The 22,978-nt window shown below is 39.0% G+C and overlaps 1 protein-coding gene across 1 annotated transcript in view; it reads right to left on the reverse strand.

Moving 5' to 3' along the window:
• Positions 1-22,978, reverse strand: part of LOC141984480 (protein eyes shut homolog) — a 461,568-nt gene that overhangs the window by 73,875 nt on the left and 364,715 nt on the right. The window contains exon 9 of the mRNA XM_074947560.1: positions 14,117-14,281. Within this exon, the coding sequence (XP_074803661.1) occupies positions 14,117-14,281 (165 nt within the window). The remainder of the gene's footprint in view (positions 1-14,116; positions 14,282-22,978) is intronic.

Genomic DNA, 22,978 nt, shown 5'->3' on the forward strand with positions numbered 1-22,978 from the left:
TCTCTCTCTCTCTCTCTCTCTCTCTCATTTTTTATTGTAAGAAAGCTGACTGAGAATGTAACTAAACACAACATTCAGGCACTACACTAACAGGGGCCGTGTAAGTATGTAAGACAGATAGGGGGAAAAATAGGATGCAAAGGGGCAGAGACTAAACCAAAACGAACAAAACGTGCCAAGGAAGCAGTGAACACTCTGAGTCACTGCACAGTCAGTAGTCCCAAGGAACTGAATTTACCTTTATCACCGCGAGGGAGGGAGTGGTAAGTGAGAATGGATAGATTCTGCACCTTGCTCCCACATGTGTGCATATGCAGAGGTGACACTTGCAGAGCATGACAGTTTCTGGGAACTTCTCTATTCCTTACCTGTAATTTTTATTTCTCACAATGGAGGAAATCCTCTGGTCTGCACAGCTTGTCCTTGCATGTCAAAATTTTAAATTAAGTATTTAGATGTTCTATTTTATTAATCTTATGGGGTGTTATTAATATTTTACAGCTAGTGAACATGGTTTAAGCTCAGAGAGGAAGATAGTCCAGTGGTTGGAGTGCTAGCTTGAGATTTGGGAGACCTGGGTCCAATTTCTTACTCCATCTCAGCCAAGTCATTTATTCTTTCTATGCCTCATTTCCCCATCTGTAAAATGCAGATAATAGGACGTCTCTACTTTATAAGGGCAGTGTGAGGATAAATAGATTAAAGAGTGTGAGATGTTCACACACTATGGTAATGGTCCCTAGAGAAGTAACTCAGATAAATGGGAAGTTATGCTTGCAGTGCTAGAGTAGTCCAGCAGAGGGAGTGTAAACTCAAATGAAGGTGCTCATCCCATAATGGTGGAATGAGTGGGTCTAATACATAACTCGTATATGATCCAGACCACAGCATACCCTCCGTTACGAGAAGCAAACATTCAGAGAAACTATTTTTTTCTCTTTTCTGGAGACTAAATAGCTTAAATAGCAAGAAAAAAATTCTCAGTAATTTTTGGTTTAATATGAAGGGGGGAGGCAAGCTGAAACCTGAAGGTTCATGGATAGTTCTCTGGTGCTTGGGAAGTAAGGTATTGGTCAGGGGTACCAGTGAGGTGGGCTTTACTTCAGCCCAGCCACTACAGGAAGCTGAGGAGAGGGAAGCATCTACACAAGGTTTTAAAATTACAGAATAAAGAGGGGTGATGCCCCAGGAAAAAAAATTAGGATGTATGAACATATGATAAACAGAGGCAATGCTCTGGAATAAGGGAAAGAGAACCTCAAAATCTGCCAGACATTTAATCATAGAATGAAGAGGAATTTCACAGAAAAAGACTGAGAATTCAGAATAAAGACTGGGATACATTCCAGTAACAATGCGTATCAATAAATGTAATCATTCTATGTTTGGGGATAATTTTTTCACTTCAATACCAATTATCTGAGGATAATGGGGAAAAAAGAGGATTAGAGTTTAATATAGTTTAAATAGGCATTATTTTAAAATTGTGTATTAAAAACCATTATGACTAGAAATTACTTTGTGTTGTTTTTTTATGAGTTAACCTTGAAGCTTTGAAGCATTGTATTGTGCAGTTTAAAAAATTGAAGAATTGAACACATATTTCACATTGACAAGTTTACTTCTCAACCCACTGAAATAATTCTCTTCCCATTAGGCTAATATGTTGAACATGAACTCAACAAAAATATTACAAAAATTGGCTCAGCCTACTGTAGTAGTAACACCTTTTGTTAAAGATAAAGTTACTGCCAAAAGTTGTAGTTTTGTGTGTACTTAGATGGGAATAAATCAGAAAAGAATTGACCAGGAAACATGACACTTTCTATTTAAATCCCTTCTCCAGCTGAGTTGTTCCTATAAATCTCTCTCAACAGGAGGACAGTAGCGACAGTAACAGGTAACTACTATTGAGAATAAACGTATCTGATTTTTTGCCAATGACCTGCAGACACACATTTCTCACTTTAAATACTAGCATTTACTACACTAAAAAAGCTGGCTCTGAATTACATCCTCCTAAAGGAACTGGTATAATTTGCCACCTGGGATTTGGTCAAATGTCTGCTCTAAATCCTTGAGGATCATGTACTTCTCTGGCACAGTCTTAGTTCTTTTCAAAAAGGCAGCACAAAGTAAAATTCTGGTCTGTAGTTCTGTATCCCAGGACAAAACCCCCGGATTGGTCTTGCTTCAAGAAATACCATTCACTTTTTCAACAAGTGCACCTCATGACATGTTCTTCATCTCACCCTGTTCCCCTCTGCCTTATTAGAGGCTTCTTTGTATGGGTTCCAGAATTCAGAAGGCTGGTTCAGTGGCAGGTATGAAAAGGTCTCTTTTTCACCTCCACTGCTGCTCATACTTCTGTTCTGTTCCCACTAAGGGTCTATTTCATGCTATTATTTCTAAGAATGTATTATTCTTCTAACAGCTTTGCCTGGTACAAGATTCCTCTATACTTTCCCCAGATCAATTAGGTGTTCAGGCAGAGTGGAAAATATGTAACTGTAGTTTTTTAATAAGAATCTGATTTGAAACTAGCATTTAGTGTAGCAGCCTGATATTAATCCCTCCACAGTTTAAGGGTTTTGATGAATACCAGGGTAGAAATATACAGTAAATGAAAATATTGTGGTGGCCGATAGAAAAAACATTAAGACTTATACTTTAATTTCATCTTATTCTTTGTAATTATTAGAACTTGAATTTTACAAAAAATTATCCTACCAAATTGCCCATATGATCATATTTACAAAACTGGTTATCCCAATTGTGCTTGTAAAGCTAATATTTGCACTAGCAGATCAGGAAATGAAGTACAAACTCTATGTATTTGCACATGCAATTGTCAGGTTTGTCAGTGTAAATTTTACAAGGGTAATTTAGATGGCCTGTTTTGAAAATGTGGCCCTGGGACTTTTTGGTAGACATAATATTCTGTGATACATATTTATTGCAACCTTTGACCCAGCAACTGGATCTAGGACATACTGACACATTTCAGCATCTCCTTACTAATAAAAGTCTAATAAAATGAATCAGGAAAACACTGTCAACCATTTATGTTTGCAACTTGAGCTACAAATCCCTTCAGAATACAGGCAGGCTAACAAAGAGATACACACACATTTATCAAATTATGCATTGTTGGGTTATTTATCAACTCATATTGAGGTATGTAGGATTTTTAAAAGACAAATAGACTTAACTGTCCATATAAAAAAATGATAGTCCAAGATATCAAAATCCTAGTAGATTTTTGGTGACCAGTTGGGAATGACATTAGATACAAACATACAAGAGCATAAAACATACAAATCAACACTTGTCTGGAATACACCCATTCTACATTGGTGCACAAGGGACAAGGAAATGGCACAAGAAACTTCTCATACCTAGTGCTCTTGAGAAAGGACTAATCACAATCTAGTCCTTTCATTCACCTGAGCTCAAGAACTACAGAAGGCTAGTGCTAGCACTGATGCTACCTTCCTGGGTTCGCCCCTCCTATGCATATTTAACATTTATAATACTTTCCATAAAAAAGCATGCCAACACATTTTACTAGCTGACATACATCTTATAGAGAGAGATCATTCCATCTACAACTGCAATGCAACCACTTGCATGTTGAAGTACAATGGCTGTTTAGTAATGCCAAGAGCATGGAACAGTACAGGATGGAAGTGGAAAATATTTTATTCAAATAAAACTACAGAAAAGAAAAACTTTCTAAGTAGTAAGAAGAACAGGAGTTCTTGTGGCACCTTAGAGACAAACAAATTTATTTGAGCATAAGCTTTCGTGGGCTACAGCTCACTTCATCGGATGCATGCAGTGGAAAATACAGTAGGAAGATTATTATATATATATATATATATACATACATACACACACACACAGAACATGAAACAATGGGTGTTATCATACACACTATAATGAGAGTGATCAGTTAAGGTGAGCTATTACGAGCAGGAGCGGGGAAAAAACTCCAACCTTTTGTAGTGATAATCAAGATGGGCTATTTCCAGCAGTTGACAAGAATGTGTGAGGAACTGTGTGTGTGTGTGGGGAATAAACATGGGGAAATAGTTTTATTTTGTGTAATGACACATCCACTCCCAGTCTTTATTCAAGCCTAAGTTAATGGTGTCCAGTTTGCAAATTCATTCTAATTCAGCAGTCTCTCGTTGCAGTCTGTTTTTGAAGTTTTTTTGTTGTAATATTGCGACTTTTAGGTCTGTAATCGAGTGACCATAGAGATTGAAGTATTCTCTGACTGGTTTTTGAATGTTATAATTCTTGATGTCTGATTTGTGTCCATTTATTCTTTTACATAGACTGTCCAGTTTGGCCAATGTACATGGCAGAGGGACATTGCTGGCACATGATGGCATATATCACATTGATATATATATATCACAAGATCTACTAATTCTCTTTGTATTATCTGCATTTATTTGAAAAAATAGAAAGATCTTTGTCCCAAATGTATACCTGCCAGTTCTGTGTAGCTGGAAAACTGGAGAACCATAAAATCACTTTTGTGAGCAGATTAAAAATATTATGTTTTTGCTTTCTGTCAGTGTTCTTTAGAGCTTGTATGTACTGAACTGTTGCCTCTAAATTTCATGGTGGGCTACCAGCTTTTAAATTTCATGGTTGGGTAAGAGACAAAAACATTAGTTTCTACAGATGGCTCAGAAAGACGCTGTCATCATTTATACATATGTACTTGTGTTCCAGACAAAGACCCACTGCTGGGTCAAATGCAGATTTGGGAACATTAATATTTCCTTCCGATATCAAAAACTGAAAGCTATTTTAATTTGCTCAACACCATTTTGTTTCAGTTAAAAGTACATCATCATCTAAGGTTTCAGAGTAGCAGCCGTGTTAGTCTGTATCCGCAAAAAGAAAAGGAGTACTTGTGGCACCTTTGAGACTAACAAGTTTATTTGAGCATAAGCTTTCGTGAGCTACAGCTCACTTCAGCATCCGATGAAGTAAGCTGTAGCTCACGAAAGCTTATGCTCAAATAAATTTGTTAGTCTTTAAGGTGCCACAAGTCCTCCTTTTCTTTTATCATCATCTAAGGAAGACTATGGGTTTTATTTTAAAGTAGCACTGCACATAACACATTGCACCTGGTTTTGAACTATGTAAATCAAGAATAACTCCATTAAATTCAATAGGTCATATTTTGCTCATACAGCTCCACTGGTGTAAATCCATAATAACTTTCCACTGACTCTGGAGTAATCCTGCATTGCAAACAGTGTAACTGAATGTACAGTTAGGCCTATTGGAGCTACACTGGTGTAAAAATCAGTATCTGTGAGATCAGACCCAGACCCAGGCCCATCATATATACAAATATCACAAGACCGTGTACATACATTTTCCCCTATTGTTGGAAAATTGTAGATTTATGTGAACTAGCTACTAAAAAAATCTCAAGATAATTGAGAGATCAGTATTCTTGATTTGATTACCTGCTTTTGCATGCCACACAGAATCATACAAACTTACACATGCCACTTTCTCGGTTTGTCAAAAGTATTTAAGTTCTGACACATTCCTCTTACAAACAAAAGAAGCCAAACACACCCACAGTCCAAATGAACCTCTGTCATAGTTGGAAAACTCATGCTAATGCCCATCACTGATACACAACAATGCTCTAAAGGAGCTCGTTAATTCTCAAGCCAGCTTGGCTCTTGCCTGACATGTAACATTGCAGTGAACAAAAACATGTAAAGGAAAAGCAGATTGAGAATTTCTTCAGAAACCAGCATATTTGATAATGCCAGGGTTTTTCTTTGTATAACTGCTTAATTTCATATAACAAATGTTGTTAAAACTGAAACGGAAATCCTGCTGATTACCATGGGCCAGACAGTAGTCCAGCTGTACACAGCTACACAGGAGGGTATGTCACTTCATTCCCTTGCATGACCTCCCAGCTTCTCAGTTCCAGGTGCAAGGGGGAAGCAAGCACTGCATTCCTGATACTACCATGAAAGTGGATGGGAGGTAGGTGGGTAGACTCTTGGCTGCACCCCACTGGCCAGTCAGCACACGGCGTTGGCCAGAGTAATATGCTATATGGGCCAGCAGTAGGAGGGATCATGGAAGGTCCTGAGTCATAAACACTTCCCAGTGCTCTTCCTGGCATGGCACAGCTACACAGCACCCCTTACAGAGGGCTGTGACTAAAGGTACAATCTAGCCCCAAATGAAGTGTTGATTCTACCTTTCAAAAATACAATGCCATGTTTGCATATATTAATGCAGTTCATATTTACAGGCAGTACAGACACTAAAATTATGAAAAAAGCTTTATTAAATGGAATTTAAAGATGACAGCACCTATCACTGACTCAGAATGTTACAAATCTTACATGAATATGACTTGTTTTAAAAATAAACACGACAACCTCCCAAACCCAGCAAACACTAAAACCACACAAAATTATAAATTAAGTTTAATATTCCAGAACTCCCAAACATTTGAATGCAAGGAATTCAGTTACTGTCAACTCAAAATACTAAACTCTTTCCCATAGTGACATCAGCCAGCCATCTTCCCTTCTTGTTAGGTTTGTACATGTGTTATTTTAGATCAAGAATGTTTCCAGAGAATAGTGGTGGGAATAGTGGTGAGTGAGTTTGCTCAGTACTAGGAGAAAGTATTGACTGTTTCTTCTGGTGGCACTCTTGGCCAGGCCACTGAAGCCAAGTATAAGTAGCAGAGGGAAGATGATAGGAAAGCAGAGCTGCTCAGTGTCTACTTTGCTTCAATCTTCTCACAAAAAAACAAATGTATGACCAGAGGACTAGTGAAGTTACCATAGACCAGTGGGTCTCAAACTTTTTTTTTTTTGTGGACCACTTGAAAATTGTTGAGGGTCTCAGTGGACCACTTAATGATCTTTCCAAATGTTGTTTGTACCATTAGCTAACTATTGTAAAGCCCTTTCGATAAAAACACTATATAAAAATAACTTAATAATAATAAACTTTTTTTGTTCTACAAATAAAAGCACAGAACTCAAATTTTAATATCAGTAGTCTTATCTTTCGAATGCAATGGCTGTGCCCTCTCCCCCACTCTGACACAACAGCCCCCAAGCTGGGGCTGAGAAGGAGGAAGGGGGTCTCTCCCCTGCCACTGCAGCCACAGAGCTGAGGCTGGGAAGGAGGGCCATCTCTCCCCGGCAGCCACAGCCCTGGAGCTGGGGAAAGTCACCTCTTTCTCTGGCCGCTGCAGCCCTGCATGTTCCAAGTTCCTCCGACCCCCTCTTCTCACCCCACTGTCCCCTCCCACGTACCCCTTATTCCCCCCAAGGCCACCCCCTCACCTTACATGTGCATCTTCTCCAGGGTCCAGGCACCTAATTAGTGGAGCCATGCCTGCATGGCTCCACTAATTAGGTGTGTGGCCCAGGTGCACACCTTAGAGGGAACTATCCATGGAGCACCTGAATGGAACTCATGGACAACTGGTGGTCTGCGGACCACAGTTTGAGAACCTCTGCCATAGACAATAAAGGGGAAGGGATGCAGATCTGGATAAGTAAAGGCCACATCAGAGATCTTCTGACCAAATTGAATGAATTCAAATCAGCGGGGTTGAATCGTAGAATCATAGAATATCAGGGTTGGAAGGGACCTCAGGAGGTCATCTAGTCCAACCCCATGCTCAAAGCAGGACCATCCCCAATTAAATCATCCCAGCCAGGGCTTTGTCAAGCCTGACCTTAAAAACTTCTAGGGAAGGAGATTCTACCACCTTCCTAGGTAACGCATTCCAGTGTTTCACCACCCTCCTAGTGAAAAAGTTTTTCCTAATATCCAACCTAAACTTCCCCCACTGCAACTTGAGACCATTACTCCTTGTCCTGTCGTCTTCTACCACTGAGAATAGTCTAGAACCATCCACTTTGGAGCCCCCTTTCAGGTAATTGAAAGCAGCTATCAAATCCCCCCTCATTCTTCTCTTCTGCAGACTAAACAATCCCAGTTCCCTCAGCCTCTCCTCATAAGACATGTGTTCCAGTCCCCTAATCATTTTTGTTGCCCTTCGCTGGACTCTCTCCAATTTTTCCACATCCTTCTTATGGTGTGGGGCCCAAAACTGGACACAGTACTCCAGAGGAGGCCTCACCAATGTCGAATAGAGGGGAACGATCACGTCCCTCGATCTGCTCGCTATGCCCCTACTTATACATCCCAAAATGCCATTGGCCTTCTTGGCAACAAGGGCACACTGTTGATTCATATCCAGCTTCTTGTCCACTGTCACCCCTAGGTCCTTTTCCGCAGAACTGCTGCCTAGCCATTCGGTCCCTAGTCAGTAGCGGTGCATTGGATTCTTCCATCCTAAGTGAAGGACCCTGCACTTATCCTTGTTGAACCTCATCAGATTTCTTTTGGCCCAATCCTCCAATTTGTCTAGGTCCCTCTGTATCCTATCCCTACCTGCCACCGTATCTACCACTCCTAGTTTAGTATCATCTGCAAATTTGCTGAGAGTGCAATCCACACCATCCTCCAGATCATTTATGAAGATATTGAACAAAACCGGCCCCAGGACCGACCCTTGGGGCACTCCACTTGATACCGGCTGCCATCTAGACATGGAGCCATTGATCACTACCCGTTGAGCCCGACAATCTAGCCAACTTTCTACCCACCTTATAGTGCATTCATCCAGCCCACACTTCTTTAACTTGCTGACAAGAATACTGTGGGGGGCCATGTCAAAAGCTTTGCTAAAGTCAAGAAACAATACATCCACTGCTTTCCCTTCATCCACAGAACCAGTAATCTCATCATAGAAGGCGATTAGATTAGTCAGGCATGACCTTCCCTTGGTGAATCCATGCTGACTGTTCCTGATCACTTTCCTCTTGTGTAAGTGTTTCAGGATTGATTCCTTGAGGACCTGCTCCGTGGATGCTATTCACCTGAGCAATTGCCTGAAGAAATCTTGGAGCCACTGGCAATAATATTTGCAAACTCATGGATGTCAAGAGAGGTCCTGGAAGACTGGAGAAGAGCTAGCATAGTGCCCATCTGTAAAAAGAAGGGAAAGGAGGAGCTGGGGAACTGTAGACCAGTCATCCTGACTTTGATACCTGGGAAGCTACTAGAGCGATGTATAAAACATTCAATTTGTGAATGCCGGGAAGATGAAGGGGTAATTATTAGCAGCCATCATAGATTTACTAAGAACAAATCATGCCAAATCAGCTTGATTTCCTTCTTTGATAGGGTAACTGGTTTGGTGGATGGGGGAATGTGGTAGACATAATACGCCTGGACTTCAGCAAGATATATCAGCAAATTAATCAGAAATCCTGGTAATTTACATTATTCATTGACATGGTTTGTGCCTCAGCTGGTTGTGTCTACATTTGAAAGATTGTTTCTATATTAACGTTAGCTGGTCATTATATATTAATGTGGTTCTGGCTGATTGCTTCCTCGAATTAACCAGAACTTGCTGCACTTCTAAAGTTCAAGATTTTTCTAAGTTTGTTAAAGTCCAATAGCACATGTAGCTAGTGAGAGATCCAGGTGACCAGTCTTCATATCCTGTTGAACACTATGTCCAGCATCACTGGTAGATGTTTGTAAATCCTGTTGGTGAGGTGAATAAGGTCTGTCCACTGTTGTTTTGGCAATAAGGGAGGAATTAGAATTACCCTGGTCCCATCATGTCTTATCTTTTGTATCACCCTCTGTACAAGAGGAAATGGGTGGGGGAGGCAAGGAAGCATAACAGGCCCATCCCCCAATTCAGAAGGGATGTGTTGATATGGACAGTTTGTCCTTGCCCACTGTTCTGTGGAAATGAGGGCATTTTGTATTCTGCCTGGTGACAAACAGATCTATGTCCAGAAGTTCCCAAAAGTTGAATGTACCCTGAATTACTGAGTCCTTTAGAGATGATTTGTGCAACTGTGTCATATCTCTACTGACCTGATCTGCTGTGACTTTATCCTTGCCTCTTAGTGAAAGATAATTGGGTAGAAGTTATAGTGGATTCACCAGTCCCATAGCTGATAGCCTCCTTACAGAATTGTAATGAGTGAACTCTTCTCTGTTTGTTCAGGTAAATGCATTGCTGCCACGTTGTCTGTGATGACTTGCTCTATTTGGCTCTGGATGAGAGGTGGAAACAATCTGAGAACTAGACAGATAGCTCTCAACTTTAGTACATTTGTATGTAATGTCTTTTCTTGATAATGCCAGTAGGCCCAAATTAACAGACGGTCGAGGTGCAGTCCCCATTTTCTCTTGCAAGCATACAAAGTGATTGTCAGTGCTGGAGCTGAGGGGTTGAATGCTACGCTTTTCAAAACATTCTCTTGGTGTGTTCAGAATCATAGAGATGACAGAGGATAGACAGAGTTCTGAACTTACTGTCTGTGCTTGGACTGTAGTTCTCTGCCAGCAAACACATCCCATGGGTGGGAATATGAAGAGGGCACTTGAAGAAGAATCATGAGATTTCTAAACACTGCCAGATTAGTTTCAATCTGTCAGTAATGCATATTAGAAATGCAACACAAATTATGTTGAAGTCTAAGAATTATTTGTGCCCCGCCTATTTAAACTGAGATACAAATCAGACAATGAGCTGTCTGTCAGGTTAACACAGGAATATTAATAACACTCCTTTAAACATTAACGTATTGTAGTTCACAGATGACACTAAACTGGGGGGAGAGGTAGATCTGCTGGAGGGTAGGGATAGGATCCAGAGTGACCTAGACAAATTGGAGGATTGGGACAAAAGAAATCTGCTGAGGTTCAACAAGGACAAGTGCAGAGTCCTGCTCTTAGGACGGAAGAATCCCATGCATTGCTACAGGCTGCAGACCGACTGGCTAAGCAGCAGTTCTGCAGAAAAGGACCTGGGGATTACAGTGGATGAGAAGCTGGATATGAGTCAGCAGTGTGTCCTTGTTGCCAAGAAGGCTAATGGCACATTGGGCTGCATTAGTAGGAGCATTGCCAGCAGATCGAAGGAAGTGATTATCCCTTCTATTCGACACTGGTGAGGCCACATCTGGAGAATTGCATCCAGTTTTGGACTCCCCACTACAGAAAGGATGTGGACAAATTGGAGAGAGTCCAGCGGAGGGCAATGAAAATAATCAGGGGGCTGGGGCACATCACTTATGAGGAGAGGCTGGGGGAACTAGGCTTGTTTAGCCTTCAGAGAGAAGAGTAAGGAGGGATTTGATAGCAGCCTTCAACTACCTGAAGCAGGGTTCCAAAGAGGATTGAGCTCTCAGTGGTGGCAGATGACAGAACAAGGAGCTATGGTCTCAAGTTGCAGTGGGGAAGGTTTAGGTTGGATATTAGGAAACACTATTTCACTAGGAGGGTGGTGAAACACGGGAATGCGTTACCTAGGGAGGTGGTGGAATCTCCATCCTTAGAGGTTTTTAAGGCCCATCTTGACACAGCCCTGGCTGGGATGATTTAGTTGGTGTTGGTCCTGCCTTGAGCAGGAGGTTGGACTAGATGACCTCCTGAGGTCTCTTCCAACCCTAATATTCGATGATTCTATGATCCAAAAAGGATTTCTTCCAGCAACTGACAGACAGAGTGTGGAGCACTGTAAAGGAGGGCTAAAGCTTGTCTATATTGCCCATTGTTCAGACTACCGGGGCACAAATAACAGTGCTCTGCTGTAACTCCCCTATGTGGATCCTTCAGGTGCAAACTAAAGGGTTCCTAGTTCACATTAATTTAGTCTTGTTTAAAGTGGACTTTAATGTGAACTAGGAACTTTTTAATTTGTACCCGCAGTAGCCACATGGGGGAATTACAACAGATCACTTTGGTGAACATTTTGTTTACACCCTCATACTTCAAATGGTGGAACAGTATAGACAAGCCCTAGAAGCCCCCACTTTGGTAGATCTACCTTTAAAAGAAACATATGGAAGAGGGAAAACGGCACCCCCCAAACCTGTTTACCTGATGAGACAGATTGTAATAGCGAATGCCTTTAAAAACATACAATGGACATATAATAGGAAGTGGTGATAACATCCTCAGAGAGAACATCTTTGTAAATACCTTCACGGGAAGGACTGCCTGATTTTATAACAAACACCTAATACCTTTAAATCTGAATGATCACAGACTTATATAGTTTAAAAGGTTGAGGCAAAAATGTCCTCAAGCCACAGGTAGTGCGTCAGACAAGCTGTCTCCTCATGAAAGACAGACAGATAGGTCTCTGATAGGCTAGGTCAGAGGACAGAATGGAACAACGTGCTAACTAGAAACGTAAGACCTTATCTATGCATAAATTTGCACTGCCTTAGTTAAATTGACTTAGTTAAAGTGATGCAAATCCTTGTTTAAACTTATCCGTTTAAAACTGGTTATTTCTGTTTAGATTGCCACAGTAAATTTACTGGGGCAAGCTAAATCTTGGAAAGTAGGTTAAGGTAAACACAAATAAGGCACCTTTATTCCAGAGTAAGCATGTTCAAGAGTTAGTCAAGAATAGTTAATCAAAAATAACAGTCTGTATTCAAAAGCCCTTTAAGCCAGGTTTAAATTGAAATGAGAGTGTCCACACCCAAAGTTGCACCAAAATTAACAATTGTTTTAAAATCACAGCTTTAGTTAAGTTGGTGCAACTTGGTACATAGGCCAGGCCTCAGGTCTGTAACTTTAATGAAAGTATATGAATAGGTATATTATGCAAAATATTTCTTTTGTTTCAATCTGATTCTTTCCATTCTTAATAAATCTTGTTTTAAATTAGATCACTTGAGTCTTACACTGTTTGGGAATTTCCACATAGAATGTCCCAGAGATGGAAAAAACAGCCTCCAAGTTCTAAGGCTTAGTCTAAACACAGAGTTGTACCAATATAAAGATGTTATTTTATGCCAATTTAATAAAACCAGAGCCAATTTTGTCTGTGGCCATTTGGAGGTTCTTCTAGAAGTTTAAACCTGACTTATATTGATTTAGCTTCTGCCTGTAAATTTACATATTCAGCTAAACCAATATACTAGTTTTGGACAGATAAAAGAGTCCACACAAAAGTTGCACCTGTTTAACCAAAATGATTTAAGTGAAACCTGTACAAGTTCTGTATGTAGGCCAGCCCCTAAGAAATTGTTGCAAAGGGAGAGTATCCACAGGGTACCCTGCTCCAAATTCTTGGTCAAAAGAGCATGGACTAAGGAATCCTTTCCCACCAAGCTTTTTTAAGTGAAAATTCCTAACAACCACGGACATGAATAGAGTTTAAGGAGTGTAAGATGACAAATATCATAGCTGCTTTTAAACCTTCTGATTTTTTTTTTATCCCCACTCCCTTTCGTGTGCACGTACAGGTCCACCCTAAATACACAAAATGCACAAAAAGAAGTGAGGAGGCAGCCCCTCTCTCCTCTTGTCTGGTGGAAGGAGTATTGTCTCAGCAGCTCACTCCAGCTTACTACACACACAAAACAGTGCAAAGGAGAAAATGAGACACCGAAGGAGGTAGTGAACAATGCCCTTCTATTACAGCAAGTCCATCCATACAGACTGGAAAAGTAGCCTTTGGGGACTGCTGGCAGATATGCAATAATATGAAATCACAAGCAACCTTCTGAAATACCACAACATTGTAGAATTTATTATAACTTTGCAAGAGTTAATGACACTGTGACCAAGATCAGACTTATTATGGGAAGCAAGTCGCAACCCAACTGTGAAGAAGCTGCCACCCCATAATAAATTATTTGAAAATTCCACAGCATTTGTGTTTTATAGCTATAACACTATATTATTGGAGTCATACGTTTGCTGTGTTCTTCCCTGTCATAAGCGGCGTTTTCACTTGTAAGTTATGTTCTGCTGAATGAGTCATAAATTAAAGAACTTTTCAGAATAACAGGAAGAACTATGGCCCCAATTTAGTAATGCATCATGTATTAAAAAACCAAAAGGATTCTACTGCATTTTAATGAGTAATTCTATCATTGAATAGGACACACCAGCTGGATCTACACTGAAGTTAATAAGAGGAGAAGGAGATTAAACTGCTACTGCAGGTTCAAGTATAACTGGTACTCACTGTAAAGGATAGTGCCATTTAAAGCAGTTGTTTTCACTGTCAAGTATATAGATGTAATTCTGTTTGGTTCCTGCCCCAGTGCAATCTGGCTCTCGGATACAGGTGTTACAGAAGGCAGTTCTAAATAAGAGTTCCCACTGAAGGATGGAAAAAACAATGCTGTGTCTGGAATGAATAACAGAAAAATTATATTAATATGATATAATATACAAAAAATGAAATGTAACTCATTCAGCTAAGCATAGTATATGAGCATTTACTATTTAGTGGTAAATATTTGTGATTCATGGTTGTGTTTTGAAAATGAAATACTATACTATTTATGAGACATACATCCTATGCAAGTTATTTAACTTGCAGCATTCAAGCTGAAGGTCCTGGAGAAAACACTATACTCTGCCGTTGGCCCCCAGTAAAAAGCAGAAATGGGAGAGTTATGAGCGGGACCTATAGACAATACTTAAAAGGCACAATTTCTATAGAATTATAATGCCAATTTCATTATCTGTAGATGTGTTATTTTTATAGAAATTTTAATATAGCTTCACTTCAGACCTCCTCGACAACAATGTTCCTGTAGAGACTACATATATGCTTTATTATATTTAGGGATGAGAGAACTAGATTTTCCTAATTTTAAAGCCACTTTAAAATCACAGGTTTGAAATCATGACTCAAACTCTATAATTGTTGGGCAGCATGTACATGGCCAACTAGTTGCGTCTAGCTTTTGGGTGGTGTTTCTCTATCCCTAGAATATAACACAATTTACCATTAGCTAGCAGCATTTTCTTAAAATGAATCACCCTTTCCATGGCTTTAAATTACAGGAAATTAAAGTTTCTATTTAGTATATAATCTCTTTGGGCTATGGAGTGTCTTTTACAGCATGTTTGCACATGATGTAACATACCCAGAAACAAAGGTCTTGATCCTGATTGGGGTCCCTGGACACTATTGTTATAAATAATGATAAATTAAATTTTAACTAGTTTTGCAAATCCGGAGAACAGTATATGGAGCTCACAAAATATCAAGCTTCACAAGGGTAATGATCTCAATTATATTGTCAGTTTTCTTTTAATTATCCAGAAATGGGGGACAGATTGACCAAACTAATGGATGCATTTTGGAAAGAAAAAATAGATATTCAGTCTTGTGGCTGTAAGAGAATACATGCAAATTTGTGTAAATCTCAGATCTGTTACATGTTGATGAAAAATAAATTTTGCACATACAAAATCCACTTAAAACACTAACTTGAAACGCTTCCTTAGCTTTTTTTTAATGAAAAAAATTCACAAAAGAAAACTTTGATTATGAGCCCTTATCATTTGCTATTTTTCTTATGACATTAATTGCTTTATTGTGTGTGCACGTATATAGACAATCACCCAGACTATACAAAAGAAAACTAATTGGGGTTAGGTAGAGTCTCCTCCTGCTGCTTTAGAAAGCCCATTCCAGCAATGCTGCTGGAACACAATCCAAATTCATCTCCAGCCTTACAAATAAGGAATAAAGCAGTCATCTGGGTTAGGAAGGATTTTTGTAACCAAATATTTACTGTAGATAACACACACCATAGAAAAGTATGTGTGACAGATGGCTATATCTAGCCATGCGACTAATAATAGTGTGGTTACTCTTCAGAACTTTTATGTACTTTTTGTATGAATACATTTCACTTGTGTTCTTAGGTAAACTGCTCATAGGGAGGACTCATAAAACCTGCCTAGACATTATCCTCTATCACTTTGTACTAGGCTTCTAAGGAGAACAAAAGCCAGTGATGGCCGTATAAATCTCTTAAAATGGAAAACCATGAAAATGAATGAGTCACACAGTAACTGAAGGAAGATAGGAAGGGAAACATTCCTAAAAGATGTGGGACAAAACCAGTTAGAACTATTGGGTACAAGACATAAAAATGAGAGAGAAGGAAATTCCTTTGGGAAAGGGCTGAAAGATCTTCACAAGAACAAAAGGATGTGTATCTATACAGTCAAGAAGAAAACATTTAGCTAGCAGAGCTCTCCTTTTCCAGGAAGACAATGTTAGCTGGTCTTCTACAGTGGGGCTCTGTGCAGACTATATCATGAAGGATAAAAAGGGTTTGAAGGACTGATTCTTGCCAGAACCCTTTTTGGAGTTGGGGTGATCACTGGTAAGCTTATTAGCTTGCATGCATATTCTTTTATTATTTTAATATGTTTCTATAATGCTTTTACCTTAAGAATAAATATGCTTGCTTAGAAGTGGTTGTGTGGTACCTTAAAACTGTGGGCAATTATGCTGTTTAGAACCTCTGAGGAGAAACCTGAGCAGTCCTACTTAGGCAATTTGACTTGCTGGGGAACTCAGTGTAGACAGGGATCTGTGCATCCTGGAAATACCCTGGTTTCAGGAGGGGGAGAGAGAGGTGGATCTCTGCCCAAGAGAGGTGATGGTTGGGGAGCCAGAAGTCTAAAAGTGACTGTCCTTGTTGGAGGTGGAAATACAAGTGTAGTTATTATGTTATTAAACAGTTATAATAAAAAAAAACTTTCCAAAATATTTACCTTTCAGGTTGACATTTTCCATACTTTGTCTTTCTTTGAAAAGGAATATTTTGGTAAGTTTAAGTAAAACCCTGTCATCCCTTTTTGGATATACTGAAATATGAAAGTAGTACATTTTTCAAATTGTTAAAAAATTCTAACCATGTATTTTAAACAGGACAAGAGCAGAAATGACAAAAGTATGAAATGTTGCATGGATTTGTTGCATGGAAATGTTGCATGGATTTGAAATGCAGGAGGATGTGGGAAATGTTGTTGGAACCTTAACTTTTGCATTTCCTGACTTTGTGATTTTAACTCTGCATCTTAACATTTCATTCTTATACATTTTATTTAATCTCTAACAAACAAGTGCAAGTATTCTTGCCTAAGACTGCATATAGTACAAATATGTTTGAATTATCTTCTGTACTTTCCAGTGGCTAGCAGTTCAATTTCAATCGGGCTGGGTTTGGCAGTAGTAGCAAAGGTAAACTAAAAGCACTTTTGTGATTAAATCTTTAATTAGTAACTGGCACAGTAACTCATTCACATCATGTTTTATCTGCAACAGGTTTTATATACACAAACAGCTTTCTGTACCTGGAGTCTGCAGTCAGCCCAACAAAAACAGGGAGGAAAGTTATCAAAATGAAAGTCCAGATAATACAAATACTAGTTCTTTGCTAAATTATCTGCAGCCTCACAAGCATAATTTATTCTTCTTCAAGCTTCTACAAATCAGTTTTAATGCAGTGACAACGTATTTCAAGCAAACTTGGTAATGACCCTTGAGATCTGTCATAACGATAAATGAGAATGTTATCAGCATACATTTTGATGGTAGGTATTGTAAGCAAAATTGTAAATCATGTACAAGCAGAGAAAACACCATCGTTCCAAGGACACATCTTGTGGAACTGCTGTCTATTATTAAACAGATGTCAATAGATCCAACGCTTAGGGATATGATAAATAATAATAAAATCTCTTACAAGTTGTCTGGAAAAAGCCAATCTTAATTGCAGTATGTTGCACACCAAACATGACTGACTGTATCTGATATTGTAACTACATCAGTTAATAGTGATAGTTGCTGCTGATAAACTCAAGAAAGCCTGAAAGGTTATATTTAAAAATCTGGCTAGTAGAGTTTGTGTGTGTAAATATAATCATGCACAATATAACCAATTATAAGCTTTTTTCTTTAAAAAGAATTAACAAAAGAATAGCAGCACAGTGGTTATCCATGCACTGTTGGAAACTTGGAATAAAAAGCAATCTTTGTGGCAGAAATAACATGTAAAACACATACATTTGAAAGAGAGAACTATACTAAAATAGCAGGGAGGTTCTGAAAACCAATGAAAGGGAAAATAAATCTGCAATTTCTTCCTTGACTTACCCCACTGAGGCTAAGTATTTCAAGGGTCTGAGATTCAGAGGTATGTACTGAGATATATAGACAAAATACCACAGGCTAAGGATGGATGGCATCCAACTTTTCATTTCCTTGATCCTATCAGACTCCAAAGTCTGGGCTACTTGGAATTAAAGCCACAATTCAGTAAAGTGTATGTGTAACTTTAAGCACATGAATAGTTCCACAAATCAGGGCCCAAATAGGCACATGTGGTACTATAACAGATACATGGATCATAAACTGTACTTACTGATATTACAGTTGCCAGCTATACTGCATACATAAGACATTGGAAGATAGAACCTGTGTATTTGGCTACAAAACAAGCCTTTACCACATTAGGCAGAATAGAATATTTGTTAACTATTGGAATATAAGTGTTTCATCCTCAGCACTACAGATTTTAAGCCAGATCCTTGGCTATAGTAATTTTCCACTCAGTGCAGCTCAGTCGGAGATTTGACAGAGAAAATTGTGACTTTTTGCCCTCTTTACTCCCCCCTACTCTTGGGGCTACTGTGACCATTTTGGTCCTCCAACATAATCATTTGGGGCAGTTGCTATATATTACATCAGCTGCCCACAATGACAAGGGGTTGTTCCATAAGTGGGAATCAGTGGGGCGTAGATACACCCCAGACATGTCTCCCCCTTCCCACACACCCAGATCTGGGAGGGAGGTAAATAGAAACTGCTAATACAGCAGCTCTGTAATGTTGGAGTATTTCCCCACAGCATAGGAATTGTCCAATGACCATTTAAGATGGGCTTGAGCTCCGTAGCAGAACCAAGGGTATGAACCCTTGGCTGCTGCTACAACTGAAATAATAAATAGTAATAGTAAATCACTCAGACTTGAAAAATATGACATTCCATCCAATAGAGGACAGTGGCAAACCACACACATCTAATACATTACTGCTTTTTCCAAGGTTTCTAGCTCTTTTAGCTATTAATAGTAAAATTTTTGGAGCAGAGGCCATGGGTCCAGATTAATAAAGATTTTTAGGTGCCTAGAGATGCAGATAGGCACATAGTGGGATTTTCAGCATTTTTTAGGCACCTTAGGCTTTTGAAAACCCCACTAGATACCTATCTGCATCTTTAGGCACATAAATATATACACAATTCTCGCCTCTCTGTATAACATTATATAGACTTTTGAGATATACAAATGTTAAATAAATGATACTATTACTACATAAAAACTTGACAACTACCAGCCACAATCAACAATCTTTCATTTCCGTTCTTTCTTTGATTGGTCTCAATTTTGAGGTAAATGGGATTTTCATTTGAGCTGAACTCATTTACTCCAGCAGAGAATTTGGCCTGTAATTTTCACCATAATACCAAAGAATATAATGTGAAAATAACTAGTACACATAAACAAATTTATTACATGACCATTTGCATTTGTCTGAATTTAAAAAGAAAAAAAAAAGGGGGGGGGAAATCAGTTAATTTTCTATTGCTAATCAGTATGGTCTGTTTGCTGCCAGCCCTTTTGTTCATCCTTCATTTGAACTGAATCTGTCCAATTACATTTGAACAGATAGACCTGTCCAAATTATTGGGTAGATTCTCTGCCCTGTTCTGCTCCCATTGCACAACTCAAATGATGCAAAGGAAGCAGGGACAGGTCCTGAACCTGTAGCTGGTTATACCCCAGCAACAAAGAGCCCCCAGTAGATGTAGATTTGGAGCAGTGCAGGCCCAGGTACTAATCAGGAAACAAAGTACTACACCAATCCCCAGCTCATGGAATATCTCTTGGGAACCAAAAACAGCTGGCACAGATTGAAGTGTCCTTTTGCCCAAGAACAGGCAGAGAATCAGAGAGCAGTACCTGGCTCCCTGATGGTCCCTGCTTTCATCTGTACCCTGCATAAACTGGATGCAGCAAAGAATCTGGGCCTGTGTGTTTTGTAAAGTGCTGCATACCTGTATAGCGTTTTGTAAGCAACAGCGATTTATGAGATTATTATTTGGAATCCAACAATCAACTGATTTGGGGCATTTCCTGGCAATAAAATATAGAACACAACAAATCTCACTCATGCTGCTTTTATTCATTTGGGTTTGCTCACAAAAGCCTTCTGATTACTATAACTGAACTCCTACATTATAAAGAAAAAAAATCCTTAAGGAACAAAATGCACAAGATTTGTTTTATCAGGTCAACTTGATGCCCTGTTGATAAGGATTTGTGCTGCTATGAAGGAATCTGAATTCAGATTTCTGTCTTAATCTCTTTCTCTTCAGATTACTAGGGACTTGGAGTTCTGGTAAAACAACATATTCAGTGATGGGGGCTGAAGGAAGGCTTTGAGTGAGCTACGCACCAAACAAGCAAACTGTAATAACAAAATACTACTTCGTTACAATGAAATAATCAGCCATCCAACTGCACCAATATTGTGGTTAGTTTCCAAATTCCCAAATGCTATTAAGAGTTTCTAGAAAATGAATGTGCAGCAGGTACTTACTAGAAAGGGAAATCAATGATGCACTAGTCATCAGAAGCACCCTGCTGATTGCATTTGCCCACTGAACAATTTCTTCTCTTAGGCAGTGGTAGCTGTATTCATTCTACAGAAATTTCCATTGCAGATGATAATGAAGTTACAAATGATAGAATGTTATTGATAGAGTCAGCGGCATGTTTGCTACCAGAAAACTCTGGCAAGACAATTTTGTGATGATGCAATTTTGTGGGATCAGCATGTCAAACGTATTACTACTGTAGTGCTTGTTTTGGGACTCTCCTTATTCCTTTTAGGTTGTCAGATTTTATGCTAGAAAACCCTCAGTGGTATGAAAGAGCTATTCTACAGACCTTCCATGCTCCCAAACTTTGTCTTCTCTAACCTGATACAATCGCCAAGCTCTCTCCCTGCACAGTACAAACAATCATATTTGCAGTGAGATCATAAATCTGCAGTTTCAGTCTATATGTTATCTTCTTTTGGCTGACATGCCAATAAGATCCTAGCCAGTGCAATGGGTGTACTGTTTAATCATACTTTTCACCCTAAGTGTAATGGGACCATTCAGGCTTATTATGCAGAGTGAGCCTACAGGGAAAAAACATTATGCGTGCATTCTTAGACTTGTGAAGTTTTAGGAAGGTTGTGTGTGTGTGTGTGTGTGTGTGCGCGCGCACGCACACTTTTAGCTACTATTCCTGTTTAAAAACATTTTTCTCTCTGAGGCCTAGCACTGTGCTTCTCAAAGCTGACTAGGGAATTTAACCACACAACTCCATTGAAATCAGTGAGTGTGTATGGATAATTCTCCTAGTCAGCTTTGAAAATATGAGACCAGATACCAAATTGTTCTTGAACTCAGCACTTCCAGCTAGTTACCAATACACCAACAAACTTTTCATAAGCTGATCATTTTCAAACAGTTTGGTGTTGCTTTTTTAGCTTTTATGGTAACTGTTTTCTTTTGTTATGGTAGTTTGTTAACCAATCTGTTACACTGGACATCTCTAAGTTATCATAGTTGCACCATGGTTATCATAGTTTCACACTGATCCATAAACTAATGTTTCAGACTACAAACATGCTGAAGTAATGAAAGTGAATTATTTGAAAAAGTAAAAGAAAATCTGAGGGGATTTATTCTTGTTAATGAATATAAGATGCACTAATCCTAACATTATTACATGTTGGAACAACTGAAGGCATATTACACAGAATGTGTATATATTTTTCTAAACGCATTTCACAGAGCTTGCAAAGCATTAGTAAACACACTCAAATTAACTTTTATTTCAAGAACCAATTTAGAAAAGCAAAATCAGTATTTTCTACATTAAATGTGTTAATAGAATTCATATTATTCTGTGTGCAGCAATACCCTGACCAATCCAAGTCTTCTCTCAACCCCATTAAATACAATGCATATTGATAATAAAGGTATACTTGTCCAAATTAAACTTTTCTAGCTAATTACTGTTCAAGTATAGCTCTCTGGTTCTTTAGGGGAGTAAACAAATTTGTTTATGACATTTTCACAGTAGTCAAGTATGAAAACTCTGAAATTGGTTGGTAGAAATAAAAATAAAGTGACCAATATCAGTAAGTCCTAAAGCAACAAGCTGGCCTTATCATTTTGATAAATATAAGAATCATGAGCATATGAATAAAATATGTGCAAGTCTAGCTGACAAGTACTGTATAACATGAAAAAATGAGGTCAAATTCACTTATGTAACCATTCAGTTTTACATTATCTCCTATAGGTCCCCATTTTATGAAAAGTCAAAGCCTCTGAGAACATTTTGACAGCTGACAGAAAAATGTTGAACTCTATTTTACTCTCTGTACTTACCTCCTATTATCAGTCGGAAGACTTGGATCAAAAGTGTGAAAGGTAACATTTACATTGGCATTCACAGTACTTTACTGAACAAACATCTTTTAGTAAGGGAACTTCAAGAGATTTTAGAAGTCAGAACTCCTTTCAAATTCACCATAATCCATGTCTCAGTGACATTAAATGTAGCCATTAGGTCTAGATCATATATTCTAGGGTATTATGAGAAAGCCAGAGGATATTAGATTGATATCCAAAGTCTGAACTTTGAAGAGAAATGCCACCCACCCACCTCAGTGGATGGGGGAACTTGAGGGGGCCTGCTGTGAAAGGGGATAGTCTCAGCAGCAAGGATGGGAGACATTAAGTGAGGTACACCAAGTAGCTTCCCCCCACCACACCCACCCAGGGAGGCTCTAGCACCCAATGGCCAGCATTCCCCAGTTCCCAGGATTTAACCCAGGGCGGGGAGCCATGTGGAGCCCATTTCAGCTCCATTCCTGAGCCCCATCTTGAACTAGCAATGAGAATCCAAACTCTCAGTGGCTGCAGGTCTAGCCAATCACCTCTCTG

This window comes from Natator depressus, chromosome 3 (assembly GCF_965152275.1).
Source record: "Natator depressus isolate rNatDep1 chromosome 3, rNatDep2.hap1, whole genome shotgun sequence".
In the NCBI taxonomy this organism is placed as follows: Eukaryota; Metazoa; Chordata; order Testudines; family Cheloniidae; genus Natator; species Natator depressus.